The 25,544-nt window shown below is 42.4% G+C and overlaps 1 protein-coding gene across 1 annotated transcript in view; it reads left to right on the plus strand.

The window, feature by feature from the left end:
* The first annotated feature begins 1,031 nt into the window (after positions 1–1,031).
* The window catches only part of ankrd13b (ankyrin repeat domain 13B), a 44,875-nt gene continuing 20,362 nt past the window's right edge, over positions 1,032–25,544 (plus strand). The window contains exon 1 of the mRNA XM_085370610.1: positions 1,032–1,139. Within this exon, the coding sequence (XP_085226736.1) occupies positions 1,032–1,139 (108 nt within the window). The remainder of the gene's footprint in view (positions 1,140–25,544) is intronic.

The following is a 25,544-nucleotide window of genomic DNA, read 5'->3' on the forward strand; positions in this document are numbered from 1 at the left end:
CTCTCTCTCTCTCTCTCTCTCTCTCTCTCACACACACACACACACACACACACACACACACCATCCCGACAACTTAGGACAGGGAGGGACAGGGCGTGATGATAACCTTATGTTCTTAAAAGTGAGGTGGTTTCTGTAGAATGGGACTTAATCACAATCTAAAATTCATGCTGACAGAAAAGTTACTAGATGTTAATCAGATATTGGATATAAGAAACACATTGCTCCATTTAAGCAGAAGTATCGCGATCACCCAACCTTCAATGGCTGAGCAGCTTTAGCAGTCAAATGAAACATTAAAGTGCTATTGATTTATTGGATTTATCTGTTTCATTTTTCTGTCGTGTCGACATGAAAATAATGCAGAATAAGAGTAGAGGAACTGAAAAAAATCAAGAAGGTAGGCTTTCATTTCAACTTTGATGAATTTTGTCTTTTGCTGTCATGTCGTGCGCTCCCCAGCCTTCTCCACAGTACGCCCACACCTCCTTTATAACACTCCTATGCTATGTGGGCCTGGTTCACTTTAAACGCATCATTTCGATTTCTTTTTTCTTTTTCACAAGGCATGTGTTTTATCAGAGCCCTGACAGCGGATTGGCTGAGTATGCGCCCATTTCATTGCAGCTTGTCAATGCATCTTTCTCAGTCACCACCGGATGGGAGGAGAGGAGGATAGACGCGTTAGAGTAGGCAGGGGAGAAAGAGAGCGAGGAAGAGAAAGCGAGAGGAGGAGGAACGGGTAGATAAGGAATAAAGGTGTAACCCAATCTACTGACACAATCAAGGGAGGGCTTTTTCCCCCCTTATCTTTATTTCTAAATGATTTCATGGGGCTTTGGCGTTTATTCTAAGCAGAGCGAGCAGGGAGCCATTCACTGTTTCTGACGCGTAAGGTTGCCCCTACACGCCTTTGGGCATCACCGCTGATGCAGGATGATAGGATTAATTGTATAGCGTAAATCTGTGACAAAGTATTCTTGCGATCCACAGTGAAGAAAGAGGAGGAGGAGGCAAACTATGATCCGAGGATGATTTCTGCTAAGAAAACTCCGGAGAAGAGTCGTTATCCTATCCACTATCTGGTGTGGCACAACAAACACCGACAACTGGAGAAGGAGCTTGCAAGGAACGAGCAGGTGAGACGGTGAGGGGGGTGGAAAGGCGATCAAACATATTTTTTTCGTTCCATATATAGAGCTATTTTACAGGCGATTATTAGGTATGTCGATCCATAGCTGTAGATAGTGGCGGAGAAGCTGCCATCCACGGACCACCTTATTCAAGAACCTTGCCGGTATTAACGCAGTTAATTGCTATAGGGTGGAGGGTGACACTTGTGGACCGTATCGTGCTCTCGAGTCTGTGATATTTTCTTATTGCCATTCATTTTGTAAACCACAGTGTGTCACAACAGGCTATACATGTCAGGTCTGTGCTGCGCATAGGTACCGGAAATACCCAGCCTCCCTGTAATGTAAATATGTATAGGAAGTTGTGTCAGGAGTTTATTCCTGAAAAAAAGGAAAATCAAAGTGAAACCTCATGGGGTTGAAATGTGTGTGTGTGTGTGTGTGTGTGTGTGTGTGTGTGTGTGTGTGTGTGTGTGTGTGTTTAAGCAGCTTTATTGTTATCTACTCAAAAGTGTAGGCTCTCCACCTTCCCACCAGCACCTAAACCCTTTGTGAGTGGGTGAGACAATGCAGATACTGTAGCATGTGGGCGAACAGTTGCCAGCGACCACAGTAAATACAGTAATAGAACCATTAAGATACACTATGGTCTCCAAATATGAGACATACAGTAATGGATGGATATTTGTCACAGCGGTAAAAAGGAAGGGACCAGATAACACGATAAGAATAACACGGTGTGTCATGTGAACAGATGCTTGTGAATTCAAACAAATACAGAGGAGAACTGCTTGCATCTTGCTCAAGCCATCATATTTCTACACGTGTGTGCACACATTTACGCACACTTGCCTACGCATGCACACCCTCACCTTCATGTGGTTATAAAATCATAACCTGGGGAGCCATTTCTTTAGACCAAAAATGGTCAGCTGTCAGTTCACCACAGTTCCCTGCATTTACAGTAACAGATTGTGGGAATGACATGTTACATTTAAATCCTCACCATAATAATAACTATTGCAAAACACATGGCACACCTCGCAGTTAAGAGGCTCTAAGAACAGACCTCTCATAGTCAAGTCAGGGCTAGAGGTGACATAGTCACTGCGTTTCATGCATAGAGGAGATGAAAATGAATCATGTGAGCTCTTGAGGCGGAGGAGACAAAAACTTTTCAAACCCTGGCTGCTGGCTGAGGGCTTAATTAAAACTGGAAGGGCACTCACTCTGAGAAAGCGCTCTTCATTCTTAGTCAATGCACTATCTTGCAATTTTAAAGAATCTGCTCCAAAAATGTAACAGGCCGTCAATGCTCCACTTCTTATTATGACGATTATTCAAACTCTACAGAGAAAACATACCTAGCCAAACATGTGCAGTCGAGTAGGTGTTCACTCAAAAACTGGATTAGTTGCTAACCTGGGAGAGTGTCTCATATTTTCAAATGTCAAGATTTATACATTTAAAGCAAAGGTGTGCATCTTCAGTCAGTAGCTACACTTGCAGGGTCTCTTAAACAATGAAAGTGTCAGTGGGCCATTGATTGGTCGGTTTCACACTCAGAAATGCCCTAACAAATATTGGATGGATTGTATTGGATAGACTGCGTTACACGTAAGTGCAGAGCAGTTGTTCATGGTCCCCTGAAGATGAATCTCATTGCATTAAGTATTCCTGCTAACTGGGAAACGCTGGGAAATTTAAGGTGACGCAGTGAGAATCATTACAACAACCCAGTCGCGGGAAGGACTACAAACATTTTATCCATTTCCTGAAAGAGACACATCTGCCTTTCAAGCATCTCACTGTTGTAATGTATAATAATGGAATTTCTAATGGCCAATGTCAAGCAACACAGGTAGATGCTGACCTGCTCGCACCTTTTTATGAAAGTAGCTCGCTAATGATATACCTCTAGCTTGTAATTATTAACTGTCTTTGCATTACTTCTGTACTTTGTGCGTCCCTCCCTCGTGCCTATAATTCGGCAACAGTAGGCAGCTCGTATAGTTTATACCATATATTATTATTGTATTTATTTTGCCACCATCTAAGTGTGTTAATGAAGTATTAAATATTAACACATTACTTTACTGTAGCTAATATTTCACATCACGGTCAGTAAACAGAAACTTCTGGCCAGGTTTGGTTTACACAGGCTCAATAAATTTGCCCTCATAGCTCCATAGTAATTCATTTTTCAGGAACTCTTGTATCCATAAATATTTTATAATGCAAATTTTTATTCCTCTTCTGCTGTGCATTGGAACCTCCTACTTTTTTTCTTTTTTTCTTTTTAAACTAATCCAACCAGATCGTCTGCTACTTGTTTTTACTGCATTAGAGCAAACAAAGTGCTAAATGTGCAAATGAACTTTAGTAAATAAGCACAGCTGATCATCTTCCAGTTGCAAGTTATTTTTATTGCACTTTATTTCAGTTACAGTACACTGGGCAATGTCTACCAACTGTCATTATGCACCCTAGGTGTATATGAAATTTAAAACAGTGGTAAGATTACAGTCTGTTTTCTCTCCTTGCTTATATTAGAATATAACTTTAAAGATATTTCCAAGAACATAATGATTTTTTTCCCACATATTCCTTGCATTTTCCCTGCCAGCACCAGGTGTGTTTTCTCAGAGTCTAAAGCTCAACGTGTATGTGGTGACAGGTCGCAAACTACAGCAAAATGTCTCTTCATGTGATTGTATGCTCATGTGGATTATGTTATACAATCCTGCAAACCTTTTCCTCGTTTTATAAACCAATGTCAGCTTTAAGAATTAGCATTATATCCATGAACTCATTTGTGATGCATTACTTGGTATGCTTTATACAATCAACTCCTAGAACCCAGTTGCAGTACTTGTGTTGCCGCCTAAACTAGGACAGCCTGCATGCAGCAAGCTTGGACTCTCAGCTTCTAGCAGTCACAAACCTGTGAAACACTCAAGCGAGCACATTAGTGATGTTGATCTCAGGTGTCGGGAAGTATTCTAGATAGCTGTGGCACTTCCACGGGAGGGGACAAAACAGGACTTTTAAAAATGTTGTCTTTTTTTGTAATAACTGCAGACAGCGATGGAGGTTGAATACTTCAAGTTAACTTTATATTCATTTTTCCCAAACTTCTAAAATCCCTGCCTGAGTAAACTTGAGCCCAAGGTTGCCTAGTCTGTCCGAGACCTACTTGGCCTGCCCTGCTGCTCAAAAGCAGGACACTGTTTGAGATTTATTGGCGTGAACTTTGATTTCCATGCTCAGATATGGAATATTGCTGAAGTGAAAATCAAGGCCACTAACCTACTTTTGCTCACTGGCCTAGTGTGATAGTTTCCAGCTAGGGCAACCAAATGAGAGGAAACACAGAGGAGGAAACATAAGTGTTTGACCAAAAAAACAAAAAAAAAGTGTGAATGTAAAGATATAGGTAGTAGGTTAAATCTTGTATGCACTGCACTTTGGAGAGCAGATCTGCTGAAAACCAATTTTATACAGTAACTTTCTCACACTGTAGTAGCGGGCTCTAGCTGCAGTAAGCCACCAGAAATTGCCGGAATGATTGCGGATTTCAAGATTTGTGTGTGTGACATCAGACAGATAACAAAAAAATAATATACCTTGGTCAAACATGCATGATAAACCCAATGATTCTTAAGAGGCGTGCTAAAGAATATTAGAGGCATAAGCATATTCCCAGTTCTCATAGTGTCATATGAGAGGAATTAAAATGATACGGCCCAGATAACAAAGACAGTATTTTGCAGAACAGTGTAATATCACTGACCTCTGCGTTACACCTCAGTAATCTATGATCAGACTTATCATTTCGCCATGTGCATACATCAAATATCCGGCACTGATTCGGTCCACAGTCTTATTTCCTTCCTGTAATGCAGTGACTGGATGGTTTAACATGAAACTCAAGCTGTCTTTTTTTTCTTTCTTTTTTTTCTTAAATGGATTTTTTGCAAGACTTCCACTATTAGAGTGTAGCATGCATGTACAGGTATCGTTTGTGAGAAGATAACAGGTTAGGTAAGATTGGGAATGGTACAATAAATGCCAGCTGACCATGGATAAAACCACCAATAAAAAGAAGGAGATGGAAAATAAGAAGGAAAAACAAGCAGCGGTGGGTTACAAAAGAAAAAAAGAGAGGATGAGAGATCCTGGGGTGAGATTCTTAGCCGCTTTTTTACCACAGCTTTGAGTTAAGGAGTGCACTAACAGCCGGCTGGGTAACGAGAGGCGGAATTGGAAATCAAGGAGGCAAACACTGACAGTCTGAACCGAGGAGCGGAGGCACAAACAAGGTAATGACAGGAGTGAAGACAGAGAGCAGAGAAGTGAAGAGGAGGTGGGGAGGAAATAATGACAGACTTTGACCATGAGCAGACTCTGTTTGGGTTGTGCAGAAGCGCAGCGTAATTGAAAAAGAACAGGGCCACGTAAGGAGTGATGGTCTATCTTAGGACAAAGCCAGGAAATGACAGAAAGATTTCTCTGTTGCTGTTTCTTGTCTTCTCTGCACCTCTTTGCTCCCCCCCCCCCTCCTATCAGAGCTGGTTTGATTATGATGCCCTTGGCGAGGTACTAATGTTACATCAGTATTATAAAATCTTATGCCGGAGTGCTAGCTTGATGGGAATGGAGCCATAAATTAAGGCTCTCGGGTTCATTGGCTTCACTATAGGCCGGAATCTTTATGCTGAGCAGCTGCTATCTGATCGCACCTGACTACGAGCACATACTTCTCTTCCTTCTTCCCAAGTCGCATTTCCCTCAATGTCTAAAGTTGTCTTTATCCTCTTTCCCGAGTGCTTTCCACCCCTCGTTATCTCCCAAGTATCCATCCATCAAACCCACCCTACCCTTTTTTCTTCTGTGTAATAAAAATCCAATTCCAGATTTCAGGGGCCACGTATGCTGGGTTGGGTCATACTTAGAATAGAATAGAATAGAATAGAATTCAACTTTATTGTCATTGCACATGCACAGGTACAGGGCAACGAAATGCAGTTTGCATCCATCCAGAAGTGCTTTAGTGATATAGATATATTACAATATATATTAGCAATAATATAGATATGTGAGTATATTACAGAAATGGGTCTATTATGGTATGTTATAATGTACACGGTATGAAGTATGTTGTGAATATTCTATAACTATAAGTATGTACAGGCTGTAGTGAGTACAAGCTATGTACAGGATATGAACAGGATATAAATATGAAAAACTATACAGAATATGAAATAAATAACTTTACAGAATCTGGGATATACAGCTATACAGAAATGGGAACTATGCAAGTTGTAAACAGTTGTAGGATTAAAGATTATCGAATGTACAGAATGATTATTTACACAGAGCTATACAGTAGTGCAGTTAAGATAAGTGAGGGTGTAGATAGTTTCTACAGAGGCTATATAAAGTGCTAGTGGTTGTGAGTGGTGGTTCAGTCCATGTTATTATTGTGTTTGAGGGTACAGTTGTCCATTGTGGGTGTGTGTATGTTCAGTCCATGAGTTAACGTGGGTCAGATGTCAGGAGGCAGAGTTCAGGAGTCTGACAGCTGTGGGGAAGAAGCTGTTCCGGTACCTGGTGGTCTTAGTCCGGAGGCTCCTGTGGCGCCTCCCAGAGGGCAGGAGGGTGAAGAGTCCATGTGATGGGTGACTGGGGTCTTTGATGATTTTCCCAGCCCTTTTCAGACACCGCTTCCTGTAGATGTCTTTTATGGCAGGAAGTGGTGCTCCGGCGATGCGCTGGGCAGTTTTCACGACCCTCTGCAACGCCTTCCGGTCCGAGGCAGAGCAGTTCCCGTACCAGACTGTTATACAGTTGGTCAGGATGCTCTCGATGGTGCAGCGATAGAAGTTCACCAGGATGTCTGAGGACAGGTGGTTCTTCCTCAGAGTCCTCAAGAAGAAGAGGCGCTGGTGAGCCTTCTTGACCAGCTTGGAGCAGTTGGTCGTCCAGGTAAGATCCTCGGAGATGTGGACTCCCAGGAACTTGAAGCTGCTCACACGCTCCACAGCCGTCCCCTTAATGTGGATGGGTGGATGTGGGTCAGCATTCCTCCTGTAGTCCACGATGAGCTCCTTGGTCTTCTCGGTGTTAAGCAGCAGGTTGTTTCTGTCGCACCACTCAGCCAGACGATCCACCTCCTCCCTGTAGGCGGCCTCATCGTTGTCACTGATGAGGCCAATCACCGTGGTGTCATCTGCAAACTTAATGATGGTGTTGGAACCATCAGCAGGTCTGCAGTCGTGGGTGAAGAGGGAGTAGAGGAAAGGGCTCATCACACAGCCTTGTGGTACACCGGTGTTCATTGTGATGGTAGATGAGCAGCGGTTATCCAGCCGGACATGTTGGGGGCGGTTGGTCAGGAAGTCCAGTAACCATTTGCAGATGAGGGAACTGATACCCAGGTCTGCTGGTTAGGCTGCTGAAAGCTTTTAACAAATAGAGAGTGCAAAGAGAGTGTATTAGTGATAGACAATAAATACAATAAAACAAACTTTAGTTGTCTTTGTTAGGCAGACATGTAAAAGCAGGGCTTAATAATGCAGTACAGTTCAAAAAGACTTGAACCTCAGGAGGATGTTTTGATGCTTCTCTTGATTACTATTGTGAATCACCTCGAGAAATGGGAAAGCATTCCCTCTTCTGAATAGCTAAACCGCTTTTTTAATTATTTGTTTTATCATCACTCAGTGTCGACATTTTCTGGCTTTCGATAGGAAAACATTTAGGTGGCTCATGAGCCCACATGGGAAGGTGCTAGTTTTCTTTAGATTATTTTAAATACTATACTTTTTATGCGGTTATGTTCCACTTATGTTCTTGACAAGGCCAGTCTGAAATCTGAAAACAATTTGAGGACTTGTAAGAAAAGCAAATTGGAAAATTGGTGATTTGAATTGAATTATCAGGAATTTATGCTGCCAAGCTTCTAATGAAAATAAAACTGGCTGGAGAGCCTCATCAGCCTGCAACCTCCCCCGTTCAGTAATCCATCTGTCTAAGCAGCTACAACTGAGTGGCATCCAGTTTTTTAAGTACACCTATTAAGCTGCTCTTTAAGACAAATGTAGCAGCCAATCACATGGCAACAACTCAAAGCATTGAGATACAGTCAAGACAGCCTGATGAAGTTCAAAGGGAGGATCAGAAAAGAAAGGTGATTTAAGTCACTTTGAATGTTGTATGGTTGTTGATGCCAGACAGGTTGGTCTGAGTGGTTTAGAAACTGCTGATCTGCTGGGATTTTTCCCACACAACCATCTCTGTGGTTTACAGAGAATCCTCCAGTGAGTGTCAGTTCTTTGGGTGGAAATGTTTTATTATTGCCAGATGTCAGAGGAGAATGGTGAGAGTGCTTTGAGCTCATAGGACGGCAACAGTAACTTAAATAACTGCTCGTTATATCCAAGATATCCAGAAGAGCATCTCTGAATGCACATGTGGAGCCTTGAAGCAGATGAGCTACAGCAGCAGAAGGCCACACTGGGTGCTACTCCTGTCAACTAAGAACAGGAAACTGAGGGTACAGTTTCCTCAGGCCTTCCCTGGTCTGATGACTCTCGATTTCTGTTGCAACATTCAGATGGTCAGTATTTGGCGTAAACAACCCAAAATGATGTAATAGTGTGGAGGACATTTTCCTGGCATAATTTGGGCCTGTTAGCACCAACTGAGCACCAACACCACAACACCACAGCCTACCCGAGGACTGTTGCTGACCATATCCATCCCCTTATGACCACACTTTATCATCTCAAACTGGTTTCTTGAACATGACAACGAGTTCATTGTACAGTTACCAGATATCAGTCTAATAGAACACCTTTAGGATGTGGTGGAACAAATCTGCAGCAACTCTGTGTGCACGTTGTTGTATCTATGCCATTAAAATAAGGCAAAGGGGCTCCAGCCCAGTACTAGCAAGGTGTAGTGAAGCACGGTAGGAAAGAGAATATTAAGACTTAAGGCTGCTTTGTCAGTCAAATCCATGTTCCCCTCTGCACCTATACTTACTAGAAAAGCCCCCAGGAGAATTCCTGAAGATGCAATCACAACCTTCAAAGGAAAACTGGATAAAAATGTAACTTTATTTTTAGAGTTTAGACATATTTAGGGTTTTGCACTCTTTGATTATAATTTTTAGGTTAGGTCGAGAATTTAATTCTTCAAACAACCACCTTAAATTTGCTGTTTTCATTATGGAAGAGGTTACCATGGTAACCTGTTTCTCATAATAGTATAGTAAGGATTGTTTAATCATGGTTAGTATGTGGTGTTTTCTACAGAGTATCACAAACTGGGGCTAAACTCCCTTCTTTAAGTTTAGCTGCTGTCCCTCAAATAACTGGGCTTCCAAGATATTGTTAGCAATGGTGAAATTAGCTCTTAATTAAGCTAACAGCACACATTACATATTTGAAGAATTACAGTGTCCATACATATTTGTACACTGATGTGGTCCTGTTGGCTTCATCAGGTGATGGCCTCCAGCTCGCCTTGGAACGGTTCGCAGCCTTGTTTGAAGCAGTGGGAATCAGCACCTCCAAATCTGAGGCCATTGTCCTCAGCCGGAAAAGGGTGGAGTGCCCACTCCGGGTCAGGGACGAGACCCTGCCCAAGTGGAGGACTTTAAGTATCTAGGGGTCTTGCTCACGAGTGATGGGAGAAGGGAGCGGGAGATCGACAGACGGATTGGTGCAGCGACTGCAGTGATGCGGATGCTGTACCGGTGTGTTGTGTTGAAGAGAGAGCTGAGTGTAAAAGCAAAGCTCTCAATTTACGTCTACGTCCCTACCCTCACCTATGGCCACGAACTGTGGGTAGTGACCGAAAGAACGAGATCACGAATACAAGCATCGGAAATGGGTTTCCTCTGAAGGGTGGCTGGCCTCTCTCTTAGAGATAGGGTGAGAAGTTCATCCATTGAGGAGGGGCTCAGAGTAGAGCCGCTGCTCCTCCACATCGAAAGGAGACAGTTGAGGTGGTTTGGGGATCTGACAAGGATGCCCCCTGGGCGCCTCCTGGGTGAGGTTTTCCGGGCATGTCCCACCGGGAGGAGGCCCCGGGGCAGACCCAGGACACGCTGGAGAGATTATATCTCTCGGCTGGCCTGGGAACACCTTGGTGTTCCCCCAGATAAGCTGGAGGAGGTGGCTGGGGAGAGGGAGGTCTGGGCTTCTCTGCTTGGATACATATTTGGATAAATGTGTGTGAATGTGCTGTTAGAACGGCAAGAACGGCATGAACACAGGAGTCTCAGATTTCAGTGCACAACCATGAATATAAATGCAGTGATAGATGACAACACATCCAGACCTTCGGACTCCATTCCAAAGGTCTGGATGTGTTGTCATCCAGATGTGACACGTCCAGACTCGTCTCAGTAATTTCCAAATATGATTCAGGATACTGAACCAAATCAGAACCGTGACAGTGGCAAATCTAAATATATGGATTTGCTGTGCTGCTTTGCAGCTTGGTTTCGAGATGCATTGCTAATTATGCTGTTTTTCATCCATTTTAGCAAATCCAAGGCACTTGAATTTGACAGATGCTAATGAATGATGTACACAAACAACAATGACAAAAAAACAGCCCTTTGCTCTCAACATGAGCAAGAGCTCAGTGCAGCCGTCTCTTGCCACGCCACCAGGTTTACCTGACATTGCTGCATAATTCAAAAGCTGACACACACACACACACACACACACGTTCACCAAAGAAAGAAAGTGACAGCTGTGGCTGTTTCACTCCAGTAGGCGACATTATGTGATTATGTTCATTTATAGCATATGCACTGACGCTGCCATTCAAACAGAAGATTATGCCTGTGTCTTATGCAAACGCAGTGCTGTCCCTCCACACACGTGTACTTCCTGGTGTTTTGGTGACATGTGCTAGCTCAAACAAAAAGGTGTCAGCACCTTTAGATAACCATCACAGAGGCTTTGTATTTGCTCCTGTTGCCACGCTGGCAGGTCCACTGGCATCCCACACTGTTCGCGCTGTCTTGATTCCTGCCCCATGTCTTCCTGTCTGTCTGCAGATCTAACCTGTTGAGAGATTATAGCTGACAATGAACAGGCTAAGCTCAGTGAAACAGAGAAACATTAGATATGCTGAAAAGTAGGTCACCGTCTTCACTTGATGATTTGGTCTTACTTCCACTGTTAGAATTCACGGCATGCGCCTGCACAAGTAGAAATGAAATGCAACTGTTTTTTTTAGAAGAGTGTGAGACTTCTGTAGAGGTTTTGTTGTTCTGCGGGGAGCCCTCTTCACCGGTCGTTTTACTCGTCGTGTCACCTGTGACGCAGGTTTTGTACTGTCTCTTTTATTTATTTTGGAAGCATTGCTATGATGAGACTAAATCAGGGTTTTGTGGGAGTGTAGCGTTTCTCTGAGCCTCCTCTGGATTGAGAATCGCAGAGGCGAGAAAGAGGGCAAGGGGAGGAAAAGTTATTTTTACACTCCTTTTTCCCTTTCCCACCCTCTGTTCCTATGCGCCCCGTGCACAAACATTTGAGAGGGCTGCTGTTTGTGAATATGCACACTTTGTATGTGTGTGTGTGTGTGGTGTTTGCATGAAAGATTGATGTTGGCCTAAGTACCTGCCAAGCTGCGTCAGGCCAGGCACACATGGAACGAGGGAGAGAGGGGGAGAAAAGAGAGTAGTGAGAGAAGGAGCAGATGCCACAGACAGAGATGCCTATCAATAATGCAACTTCCACTGAGCTCTCTGTTGATGGGAGGGCAGGAACAAATGAAAAAGAAGGGGTTAGAGGGGAAAGCACAAAAGAGTATAGTTTGGTTATAAAGAGCAGATATGGGTTAAGGAGAAAGAAAGAGAGAAGGAAAAAATCAAAACAGGCAAATAATCAGTGGATGATGCAAAAGATTAAATAGAAAAAATGGAAAAACAGATCTGCAACAAAGAGTAAAAAAAAGAAGGCATACACAGATGTTAAGAAAATAAAGGCATGGAAGAAAAATCTACACTGGCTCAAAATTGTATGCAAAGACATGCGGAGCTGCCAAAACCAGAGTCCCTACATCTCATTACAAATGTATGAAGTTTTCATCTGTCAACAGTGCCATCGTAATGAGATGATTGTCTTCTCATAATGAAATCAAACGGTTTGACATGGCGCTGATGATGACACTTCCTTCTTTTCTAAAAGACCAGGATCTTAGAAAGTGCACATGAGGAATATTGCAAAAGTGACAGGTTACACGGTAGTTCCCAGAGGAAGTGAGACTGGATCTCTCTATGCAAATAACCACATGCGTGTTTCTTCGGTAGCAGCAGTAGTAGATTTTTCAAGATACACCTGATATGGACAATTAATCAGTAATCTTTATTTGGTTGCATTTTATTTTATGATACAACTTTCGCATCTGTACGGTAAAAAACCTGGTGTGGCCCTCTTTTTCCTTCAGAACTACCTTAATTCTTTGTGACATAGATTGAACAAAGTGATGGAAATCCTCCTCAGAAACTATAGTCTATACTATGATGATAGCATGACACAGTTCCTGCACATTGGCAAGGAGCACATCCATGATATGAATCTCCTAATGGTGCTTTATTGGACTGGGATCTGGTGACTGTGATACTTGGGTACAGTGAACTCAGTGTAATGTTCGATAAACCAGTTTGAGATGATTTGAGCTTTGTGACTTGGTGCATACTGTCATCATAAAGGGATGGGCATGTTCAGCAACAATCCTCACGTAGGCTGTTTCTTTTTTAAATGATGTTCACTTGGTACTAATGGACCCAAAGTGTTCATTAGAAAATATCCCCCACATTATGTTTACACCAAATTAAGACCCTACCATCAGAATGTTGCAGCAGAAATCGTGAGTCATCAAACCAGGCAAGTTGTTTCCCATTTTTGTTCAACTTTGGTGAGTCTGTGCAAACTGTAGGCTCAATTTCCTGTTTTTAGCTGACAGAGTGGCACCCGGTGTTGTGGTGGTCACAATTGAGAGCAATTCTTCAGATTAGCAATAGGTGGATCTCAGCTTTCCAATTTCAATTAAAGTCAAAAACACAAAAATTACAGGAGAGGAGCAAAGTTCTATGGCAGCTGTTTTATTGAACAGTGCAGCTCAGCAAAACAGAAGGAAAAGCAAAGCTCCCCTAGGGTGTTCGCCGTAAGCGCATGCAGGTAGGGACCAACCCCACGGACAGACAGCAGAAAAAAGCCCTGAGGGCTTTCCCAGGCCCCCTTTTAAAGGTACCAGTAGTCCCACCTCCTGCTGCTGAGTAACTTTCCCACGAGCCCAGGAACAGCAGGTGCAGGGTCAAGTACGGGCCAGAGTTCAGGCAGGGCTCTGGCTGAGGGCCCGGCCCAAAGTGACACCCCTAGGTTAACCCTTTGCTTTGCCTTCTGACAATAGGTCACAACATGGTCAAAGGTCACACATTAGTACAGCAAATAGCATAGTTTTTGTGATAATCTTGTGATATTCATGTGAATAATACTTGACCTAACTACATCAAATATATGAGTTAAATGCATTACATAAAAATAAACACTCCAGTGTAGGTTTATAGTGTGTGTGTGTACATGACAGTGATCTCATTATGTTGTTTTCAGTATCTCTGATACCATGTAACATTTATTGTGTGCGTGTGTGTGTGTGTGTCACCGTGTGCCTAAAACTCTACATGAAAGTTACAGTATATATATATTCAGATAGATATATAGGTACAAATCCACCACATTAGATATATAGGTATACATGTCATACAAAAATCCACTACAGTGTGGTCTTCTGCGGCTGTAGAGATGCTCTTCTGTATACTTTGGTTATAACAAGTTATTTGAATTACTGTTGTCTTCCTATCAGTTCAAACCAGTCTGGTCATTGACCTCTGACCTCTGGTATCAACGAGGCATGAAGCTCTGTATACCCTAGAGATGGTTGTGTGGGAAAATCCCCAAAGACCAACAGTTAATGACTTTCTCAGATCCATCTGTCTGGCACCAGCGACCATGCTGGTTAGGTGTATCTGGAAAAGTGACCATGAATGTGGCAGTAGACAACTTATCTTAACCTTGTAATAACCGACAGGTCACAGGTCATAGGGGAAGTTTTAGGTTTAAGGTCAAGTTTCAGTATTTGAGAAAGTAGATGTTACCTTTACCTTGAAGTCTCGTATATTTATTTTGGCATTACATTCCCGACTGATGATGACAGAGGCAGAAAACCATGACTAGGCTAGATAAACCAGATCTTTTGTAACAGCTTACAAAAGCAGCTGAAGCAAAAATAAGACTCAAAGTAAAAATGGTATATATGCTAGAGAACTAATAAGGAAAATGGGAGCAAGTAGACAGGAAGGATGGGATGATGGGGATGGTAGGATCATTAGTGTTACTACAGTACAGAAAGCATGGCCTGGTTGTGCAGAAATTATATATTTGAAGAGCACGACAGAGGAAAAGCAGTGAACGTATGAACCAAGCAAAGTTGCGTCAGAACATGGCTGCATTTGGACACTCCGTCGTTCACTTTTCAGCACACACAAATAAAGCTGACTGCTCACTTACCTCCACCATTTATAGACTCTCCACCCCTCACAAACCCCCTCTGTCCTCCAGATTCAATGAATTTCTATAAGCTGACATTTGCTTTGCTTGTTTGGCTAGCCCTCAAAAGAGAAAACGTTTTCATTTTAATTTTAGTCATTTAAGCCTTTATTATTGATAGCTGATTGGCCTTTAGTGTCCTGCTGCTGACTCTTTTCACAGAAAGCTTTTTGGCAGGGAAACCACAGGTTGTTCGAATCACTTTAAATATGGCTGCATTTCCATTTCATGTCAGTTAGCTCCAGTGTCTTTATTATGCATGCTGTCTCGCTGTAAAGGCTTCCTACTCATGTTTCATGTCAACATACTGTGACAGCTTACTGTCTCGGGCGATCGTGGCTCAAGAGTTGGGAGTTCGCCTTGTAATCGGAAGGTTGCCGGTTCAAGCCCTGGCTTGGATAGTCTCGGTTGTTGTGTCCTTGGGCAAGACACTTCACCCGTTGCCTACTGGTGGTGGTCAGAGGGCCTGGTGGCGCCAGTGTCCGGCAGCCTCGCCTCTGTCAGTGTGCCCCAGGGTGGCTGTGGCTACACTGTAGCTGCCATCACCTGTGTGTGGATGACTGGTTGTGTAAAGTGCTTTGGGGTCCTTAGGGACTAGAAAAGCTTATTTAGTACAGTCTTACCTTTAGTCAACTGAGAAATTTTTGCGCCAAGCACCTTCATCGCTAACTTTACATGACCACGATATACCATCCATTGTGATTCTGTTATGACGAGTGGAAGCTCAGAGATTAGTAGGGATGACATAATGTCCCTACTGTAACTACGGAATCACACAAGTCAAACAAGAGCAATTAGACTGCCCTGTGTGTGTGTGTGTGTGTGTGTGTGTGTGTGTGTGTGTGTGTGCGCGCGTGCGTGTGTGTCTGTGTGTTTGCACTCAAGAAAGAAAAGCCCATTAGTAGTAAACAACTATTTTCTCTTGAGAATTCCTAGTTTGTAAATGGGGAGAGGAAATGTTGTTCATCATGATTTAGCTCAGACTGTGTGTGTGTGTGTGTGTGTGTGTGTGTGTGTGTGTGTGTGTGTGTGTGTGTGTGTGTGTGTGTGTGTGCGTCTTTTGTTTTTCAGCTGAACATTGTTCACATGTGAATGAGTAAGTATGTCAGTAAGTCTGCAGGTCAGCATGTCGTCGTGGGAGGACATTAGCTCTAAGTGGACTTAAGTGTTGCTCCAAGCTTTGTGTGTGTGTGTGTGTGTGTGTGTGTGTCTGTGTCTGTGTATGGACTCACTCAGTGGATATCTTTGTGTCACTGCTACTTGTCTACGTATGGCTCCTGTCTTCTATCACTGATGTTTTCTACTGTCACGATCATTACTTTAAACTCACAGTTTGAATTATAGCTCTGTTTGCTCTGCTAACTCCGAGCACTGTCTGTCACAATTTGTTCCTATCTCTGCTACTTCTGATGCAAATTGGGCCAAATGAGCTGCAGCAAATCTCTGCTGCTACAGTATGACACTGACGCTGTTTTCTCGTACTGCTTGAAGGTGTCATCACAACAAATGTCTCACATATTGAGTCGTGTTGTGTCGAAGATTTGACAGGGGTTAAGTGTCGCGTTGCTCGCGTTAGTTAGAAATTAAGGAGAGCTGATGCAGTGGCGTGTCCAGCGGGGTGGCCTGGGGGGGCACAGGCCACCCCCCCAACCAGACCGGCCACCCCAGGTGCCACCCCAAAGGCAAAACAATAAAATTCAATCAAATATCAAATGTCCGATTATGTTTTCACGGTGAAGCTCAGATATCCGAGTGTAAGTGAATGCAGCATCGGCTTCTGCGCTATGTGCATCACGTTAGCAAAGGTAGGAGAGCCAAGCTCGAAAGACAGCACTGCAGGAAACAATTTTTCGGTGAAAGAAAATGAGGACAGAATAAATGTCCTGGTAAGTAATATTAAGTTTGTTGAGTTTAGTAAACTTCGGTGAAATTAGAATACCAAGGAAAAAATAACACTTAAAGAATTATTGCAGCCATGGAATATTTCAGACAGTATGCTACTGAGGGCAGCTAACATAAGAGTTATGAGTTATAAGATATAATCTAAGTCGTAACATTGCTGTATGGAGTTGCAGGTTAACATAACTGGACTGGCCATCGGGCATACCGGGCATATGCCCGGTGACTTATTTTTTATTTATTTTTGTAAGGGCATGAACAATGAGAGGTGGTGGATTGGCCAGATGCAGGTCGATGTGTAAAAATAACTCAGGTGTTTGGTGGTGGCTATGGCGGGGCTTCCACAGAGGCCAGCAGGTGGATGAGGGAAGGGGAGGCAGGAGGAGAGACCCGAGGCAGCCGCCGGTCCTAGTGTCAGGTGAACTGAACTTCAGGTAAGAAGTTATGACCTGCAGTCTATCTGGGTCAGATATAAACCAAGTTTAGGTGGAGTTTATTTTCGTTGTGCTGACTTTTTACCGTCAGTTGCAATAACTCATACTGCGTTCTAGCCAGCTTGACGGAGTTTTTATACAGCTGGGTGGGTGCTATGATGTTACTGATAGTGAACTTTATTTTATTCATACGTTTAGTTAGTAGAGTTGCCAACGGCTCCTTAAAAAATGGAATGGTCCCTCAATCAGAGAAAATATTACACGTTTCGTATTGAGCCGAGAAGGAACACAGTTTGTCCCGAACTTCAGCTAGAATGGAAAAAGACACAAAGCTGGAGTTATTCTGTGTTTACGCTGCACAGCTGTCTCTTCTTCTCTCATTCTCTCCCCTCCCTCTCCTGTTTCTACTTCAATCATGAAACTGATCAATGATCAGCTGATCGGCTTTTCTCTCTTGTTTATTTATCGCCCACTTTGCACCAGAAAGAGAAAACCAGCGGATGTCGCGCTAAACAACAGCAGCACGTTTAAGCTTGATCAGCTGTTGTTAGAATTTATTTAATATTAATTTTTAATATCAGCTGATGTTTGCTGGAGCCACAGCTGTAAAGCTGCTGGTCATGATGTCAGTTTGGATATGTGGTGAGAGGGAAACATGAAGATGAAACCAGGAGATGTCCTTACTGAATCATCAGAGCTGTGATGGAGAAACAGGTTTACCTTTTAGGTGACATGAATGAGTTGAAGGGAAGTTATGAACTGTTTCTGAGAGAAAAATAACACCAGGATCCTTTTCTAAGTAGCTGACAGCTGGTAACTGTGCAGGGGCGGGTCTAGCAAAGTGTTGCCAGGGGGGCAGGTAGGGCATTAACAGGGAGAGGTGGGGCACAAAGAAATACTTTTCTTTCTTATTCTCATTTAAAATATCTAGCTTTTATTAAATAATTATCTAAATCTTACAACCAAAGTTTTTATCTGACATAAATGTATAGAAATCATACATATACCAACAAGACGGTGTACATATGGAAAAGATATATATAAATTTTATAAAGTTTGTAAATGTCTTGTGTGAAACTTGTATGAAAAGCATACAAGAGTAAAAACAGATATAAGATCCCTTGAAAGATTATATAATGAATCTTGTATGTTTTGGATACTTACTAAAACAATATATGAAAGTAATGAGAAAGTGGCCACTTTCATGAGTTAAGTCATATAAGTTTTTACTATTTCTTTTCCATATGGGACTGTCACAACAGCATTTGTTTTCATTCAAAGTCTTTATGGCTTTACTACCTGGTGGGCCGGTCTGTAGTCAAAATGCCCGATTTTCTGTCCCAGTCCAGCCCTGCAGGTTAATACTGGCAGTGTCACCATGCCAGCTGACTGTATTTCATCATCAGCCAGTGTTGTTCTTGATCAATATTACCAAAGTTTACCATAAGGCAGCATAGAAAGTATTTACTTGCTTTCAGGTTTTATTCAAATGTTAGTCTTTTCATTTGTTTCCCCACTTTTTTCCTGTTTCAAAATCAAACACCAGTTTGTGAGAAGATTATCTTCTTTTTTTAATAGGCAGATAAAGTTTTGCATTGGAATGGCTAATTTGTCAATTGTTTGTTACAAATGTTCGTATTTTAATATTCAAAAATGTTTTTGCCCAAAACATATGTGCAGTATATGTCAGTAAAAATACTATGCAAATATTGCTGTCCTTGACTGCTGAATAAACACTGACTGATTGTATCTCTTGTACTTTATCAACGCAGTATCTAAAAACTTTGCACCGTAGTGGTTAAAATCTCATTCTAATAAGAGTTAAAAGCGCATTCGGTTATTAGGTTTATAGGATTATTGAATTATGGTTAACGGTTGGTTGAATTTTTTTTAAACATTATCTGCCAATTACATCTGCCACCCTTCTCCAAATCTGTGCCCCTACCTGGCCCCCCCAACAAAAATTTTCTAGACACGCCACTGAGCTGATGATAAGCTGTTTCAGTCGATCTGTAATGGGGGGAGCATGGCCCTTTTAAATATATGTTTGGCTTTTAGAAAGTCGATAAAAAACAAGCAGTTAAGATGCAGAGAAACCCTTTGGTGAGAATATGTGTGTGGCAGCAAGTTTATTATGCTCTCAGTCTTAACTTATAAGGTGCAAAAATAACAATAAGGCTAACTATTAAACACATCAGGCTGATGTGCTCTGATTGCAGGGATTTGTCACGCTCACTCAGACTGACTTCCAATTACCAACATAATGGGTTTTGCACATAATACTGTGTGCCTAGTATAATGCATTACAGAGAAGTGCTATAGGAAAACAAATGGAAAGGAGGGCGCTCGAGTGTAGTTTCATATCCACCTATCCATCTATCCAATTCAGTTCAATTTAATTCAATTCAATTCAGTTCAATTCTTTGTCCCACAAATCAGTTTAGCAGCATGGGTGACCAATGACAATATACAGGGGGACATATACCCATCCATCCATCCAATCCAGCCAAGTGGTGTAATCTCTTTAACCTGCCCTGGGTCTACCCCAGGACCTCCAAGAAAAACTAGGTGAGTTGCTATTCTGATGGCCTCTATTAGGGGAAAAGAATCGAGGCACAGAGCATAAGAGCCTCATCATGGCACAGACACTTGGAGGAGTGGTTGGTCAGCGTGAGCCTGGTGCCTGAGCCTTTACCCATGGGGCCTGGAAGGGCTCAGCCCAAATAGCCTTGAGTAGACCACCCTCATGTGTATCCGCCACCTGGAGGAGGAGCTAGAGACACTCCAATGTGCGTCTGTGTGTGTCAGCCAAAAGCAGAGGCTTTGGCCAACTTATCTTTGGCTGCCAAAATTGCCTTAAGGGGCATATATTCTTCTTCTCTCTTAGGAGAAAGGAATTATCTACATGAAAGTTCAGCGCTTTGTCCTGCTGTTTCTCTGTAATCCTATTATGTATTGTGTGCACTGCTTTTTGGCTGCATCCTGCACTCTCTGACCTGTCTCTTTCTAAATTCCCCTGTTCGCCTGTAATCACCCCCACTGGCATCCTTCCCTGACTTTATTTACCACTGTTTCTGTCACCTTCCACCTTGCCAAATGTTTCAGTTTATCCTCTCCCTTATTAGCACCCTTTCTTTCTCCCCCACGTCTCTCCCTTGGTCTCTCTTTCTGCCTCTGTGCTGCATTTCAGCTGTTGTTCAGCTGTTGTATCCAGAGTAAATTAAATCAAGTAGAGCTATAAAATAAGCTTAAACTGATAATCACCAAAATTACACAGGGACACTTAAAGGGAGAGCAGGTGTGAGACAGTAAAAGGGTCTTATGAAAACAAAATGAAGACGTTAGTAGCCCCCACCCCCCTTCCCTTCTTTCATTTATCTCATTTTCTCTAACATCATCTGGTTCTTGTCTCTGACTTTTTGTCTATTTTATGTGCTCACAAAAATATGTGTGGTTTCTTTCAAAAAAAGAAAAAAAAATCCATTTTAGGAGGTTGGTTTTCACACAAATCATCTTTTATTTTGTGTCTCTTTCTTCTTTGTGTTTACATGACAGAAGCCTGACTTCAGACCGTTCTGTGACTTTGACTGCTCTTCACGTTTATGCTGCACGAGCTCTCTACAGTTTCCCATAACACCGTGCTTGTGCTCGACATGCACACAGATGCACGGCATGGAAAATGGCTGCATTTGCATGATGCACAGTTCGTTATTCAGCACACGCAAAAACAAAGCTGACTGCTCTCTTTTTTCCGCCATGTTTTTCTGTGATAATCCACCCCTCGCACGCTTCCTATATTCTCCAGCCTACACAGCTCCTGAGGGACTCCCTCATGTTGTTGTCTCCCTCCTAACGCTCGTTCCCCTCCTGTTCTCCAGTCCTCACCTCCTCCCGCGTCTTCGTTTGGTGTCACCGTAACTCGCGAGAGCCGTCATTACTCTTTCTTTCTCTTCAGCTCGCTCCCTGTCCTCCCCTGACTTAGTTAAAGTTTTGCCGACAGGCTTTCTCTTGCTACAGAAATTTCTCTGCCCACGTTATTTGTGTCCTTCTCTTTATCTCCCACTCTTTCTCTACTGAGTTGCTTTTGGAAGAGCTGTGGAGAGCGCATAGAGCTGTTAAGCAAAGATGTAGAGATCGCGCAGATAGACCACCCATTAACAGGCTGAAGCCATGGTATCATATTCTTATTATTGAGTTATGCTTTACTAAACTCAATCCAGCACATAACAAAACCATTTTAAAAGCATGTAATTACACTTGTCTTTTTTTTTTTACTTGTTGGCGACTTTGTGTCTCTTGCTATCTCCCCCGCCCCTCCACATTTGTGTTTGCAGGTTTTCTTCATTTCCCTTGCAAATAGGACAAACAGAGAGCCGCAGTAACTGATTGCTAATGTAACCACTGACTTCCCATCTAAGCTCACAGTGTGCGTTTCTCAGAAACTGCAGTTAGACTGTGTTGGACTTCCTTTGGGTCATATTCTATTCGGACATCATCCATCAAGTGCAGTATCAATGGCAGCTTCCTCATTCATTGCTCAAAAAATTTCCTTGAACACATTTACTCTTTCCACTGCTCTAGATTAGTAAGTGTCTTGAACTATCCTAGGTTTGATCTGCACAGCGTCACAGTATTACTATTACATATAATTACACCATAACAACAACACTCACTATTTTTTTTTTTTTATTCCTGGAAAGATTTTTTTTCATAGCCTCTTTAATGTCTTTATGAAAGTGCTGATTCCAAGACATGCTGCTCTTACGTCCAAGAGTAATCCTTAATTAAAATTCAAGCTCACAGCAGACTGCCTGAACTGACCTTGGATCTGCCAAGGCCGTGGATAAATGGGGCATCAGCAGCTCTGTTTAATTAGGTGGCAGATCTAAGATCAGTGCGGTAAAAACTGCTGAAGGAGTAACACTGTAAGAAAAAAGGGGGATGTTCTATGAGAGGGACGGACAGTTTCCTCCAGAGCAGTAGATATAAATGTAAAACTCTGTGTTTGTGACAGCTTACCTTCCTGGGTGTAAAAAATAAATAAGTGGATAAATAAAAACTTTGGGATTTACCACTGTGGGATGTTCCACGTTTGCAAATTATGTGCAAATATTTAACAGTGGGAAATACTAAACCCTGTAGGTAACACTGAGAGGCTGCAGCTTTTAGTAAACTCAGAGGAAAGACTCCTACTTACAGCTGCAAGCAACAAACCAGGATTATGATACACTCATCTCTATTCATCTAACTTCTGTGATGCTCTAATGTTATTCTTTATTGATAAAATTCATAAAATACACTTAGACCTGGACCCTAATGCTCAATGTAGCTTCTCTGTCCTAACTTCTCCCCCTTCTCACTTCCTCTCTGTTTTTCAACTTCCATCCTTAGCTGATATTGCTGATCTCATCCATAAATCAAAGCCTTCTACCTGCCAGCTCGATCCTATCCCCACTGTCCTCGTCAAAGCCTGCTTACTCCCTCTCCTTCCCCTCATATCTGCTATTATTCACTCTTCACTTACCACTGGAACTGTTCCTGCTTCCTTCAAAGTTGCTGCTATTACCCCAATTCTGAAAAAAACTGGTCTAGATCCCAACAACTTTAATAATTTTCGTCCTATCTCCAATCTACCATTTCTCTCAAAAATCCTTGAAAAAATAGTTGCTTCACAAGTCCATCTTCACCTAACTGATAATAACCTTTACGAACAGTTCCAGTCTGGCTTTCGTCCTCTACATAGCACTGAAACTGCTCTTATAAAAATAACAAACGACCTTCCTATAGCAGCTGATTCTGGTCTCTTCTCCATCCTTATCCTTCTTGATCTGAGTGCAGCTTTTGACACCATCTCTCATCCCATTCTCCTTAGCAGATTAGCTTCTATTGGTCTCTCTCACACTCCACTAGCCTGGTTTAAATCATACCTATCTGACCGCACTCAGTTCATTCAATTAAAATCCTTCACCTCTCAGCTTTCTCCTTTATCCACTGGGGTGCCCCAGGGATCTGTCCTCGGGCCCCTTCTTTTCATCATCTACCTTCTTCCACTCAGACATATTTTTCGTAAATATAATATTCAGTTCCACTGCTACGCCGATGACACCCAGCTCTATCTCTCTACCAAACCTGACTCTACTCTTCCTCCACCCTCCCTCATCCTCTGTCTAGCTGAACTTAATTCTTGGTTCTCCTCCAACTTTCTTAAACTCAACAGCAATAAATCGGAACTTCTTCTGGTTGGCACTAAACGACTGCTATCCAGAATTAACAATTTCTCTCTCACCATCAATAACTCGCTGGTCCCTATCTCTCCCTCTGTGAAAAGCTTGGGTGTCATTCTCGATAGCACATTATCCTTTAACTCACATATCAACAATATTACACGTGCAGCATATTTCCAACTCCGTAACATTAATCGCCTCCGCCCCTTCCTCACACCTCACGCCACTGCCATTCTCATCCATAATCTTGTTATCTCTAGAATTGACTACTGCAACTCATTATTATTTGGCCTTACACAAAAATCTATCAACAAGCTCCAACGTGTCCAGAACTCTGCTGCCCGTATTATTACTAGGACTTCTTCTACCCACCACATCTCCCCAATCCTGAAGCAACTTCACTGGCTCCCGGTCAAATTTCGCATCCATTTTAAAATAATTCTGTATACATTCAAGGCTATTCATTCTCTCTCTCCACCGTACCTCTCTGACTTATTACAGATGAAGCTCCCATCCCGCTGCCTCAGATCTTCATCTTCTCTTTCTCTCTCTGTTCCCTCTGCTCGTCTGATCACAATGGGAGGGAGGGCCTTTAGCTGCTCTGCCCCTCGACTTTGGAATTCCCTACCCCCGGACCTCAGAAATATTAGTTCATTCTCTCTTTTTAAGTCCACCCTCAAAACTCATCTGTTTAAAATTGCCTATTCTTAAATTTCTGTATGTTTTAACTTTTATCTTCTATTTTTATCATTGTGTATATTTCCAGTTTTTATCTGTTGTACAGTGTCCTTGGGTGCTTTGAAAGGCGCTATTTAAATAAAATGTATTATTATTATTATTATTATTACTTAATGTCATTTATACCCCTAGACAGGCCTGTTAGTGTACCTCCAGCACACACACATTATCAAAAGATAAGTAATGGCAACCCCGATCTACTCACAGAGTAGTAGCTACTTTTAACACCGAGAAGACCAAGGAGCTCATCGTGGACTACAGGAGGAATGCTGACCCACATCCACCCATCCACATTAAGGGGACGGCTGTGGAGCGTGTGAGCAGCTTCAAGTTCCTGGGAGTCCACATCTCCGAGGATCTCACCTGGACGACCAACTGCTCCAAGCTGGTCAAGAAGGCTCACCAGCGCCTCTTCTTCTTGAGGACTCTGAGGAAGAACCACCTGTCCTCAGACATCCTGGTGAACTTCTATCGCTGCACCATCGAGAGCATCCTGACCAACTGTATAACAGTCTGGTACGGGAACTGCTCTGCCTCGGACCGGAAGGCGTTGCAGAGGGTCGTGAAAACTTCCCAGCGCATCGCCGGAGCACCACTTCCTGCCATAAAAGACATCTACAGGAAGCGGTGTCTGAAAAGGGCTGGGAAAATCATCAAAGACCCCAGTCACCCATCACATGGACTCTTCACCCTCCTGCCCTCTGGGAGGCGCCACAGGAGCCTCCGGACTAAGACCACCAGGTACCGGAACAGCTTCTTCCCCACAGCTGTCAGACTCCTGAACTCTGCCTCCTGACATCTGACCCACGTTAAACTCATGGACTGAACATACACACACCCACAATGGACAACTGTACCCTCAAACACAATAATAACATGGACTGAACCACCACTCACAACCACTAGCACTTTATATAGCCTCTGTAGAAACTATCTACACCCTCACTTATCTTAACTGCACTACTGTATAGCTCTGTGTAAATAATCATTCTGTACATTCGATAATCTTTAATCCTACAACTGTTTACAACTTGCATAGTTCCCATTTCTGTATAGCTGTATATCCCAGATTCTGTAAAGTTATTTATTTCATTTCATATTCTGTATAGTTTTTCATATTTATATCCTGTTCATATCCTGTACATAGCTTGTACTCACTACAGCCTGTACATACTTATAGTTATAGAATATTCACAACATACTTCATACCGTGTACATTATAACATACCATAATAGACCCATTTCTGTAATATACTCACATATCTATATTATTGCTAATATATATTGTAATATATCTATATCACTAAAGCACTTCTGGATGGATGCAAACTGCATTTCGTTGCCCTGTACCTGTGCATGTGCAATGACAATAAAGTTGAATTCTAATTCTATTCTATTCTACTTTTACCAAACTAACAAATATTAAAACTAAGCATATTACTTTTTCAAGTTCACAAACTCTTTTCATTTTTTTGTTTC

The sequence above is a fragment of the Diplotaxodon limnothrissa genome, linkage group LG14 (assembly GCF_057381915.1).
Source record: "Diplotaxodon limnothrissa isolate DT_005_m linkage group LG14, D_limnothrissa_male_GT1.1, whole genome shotgun sequence".
NCBI classification, from domain to species: domain Eukaryota; kingdom Metazoa; phylum Chordata; class Actinopteri; order Cichliformes; family Cichlidae; genus Diplotaxodon; species Diplotaxodon limnothrissa.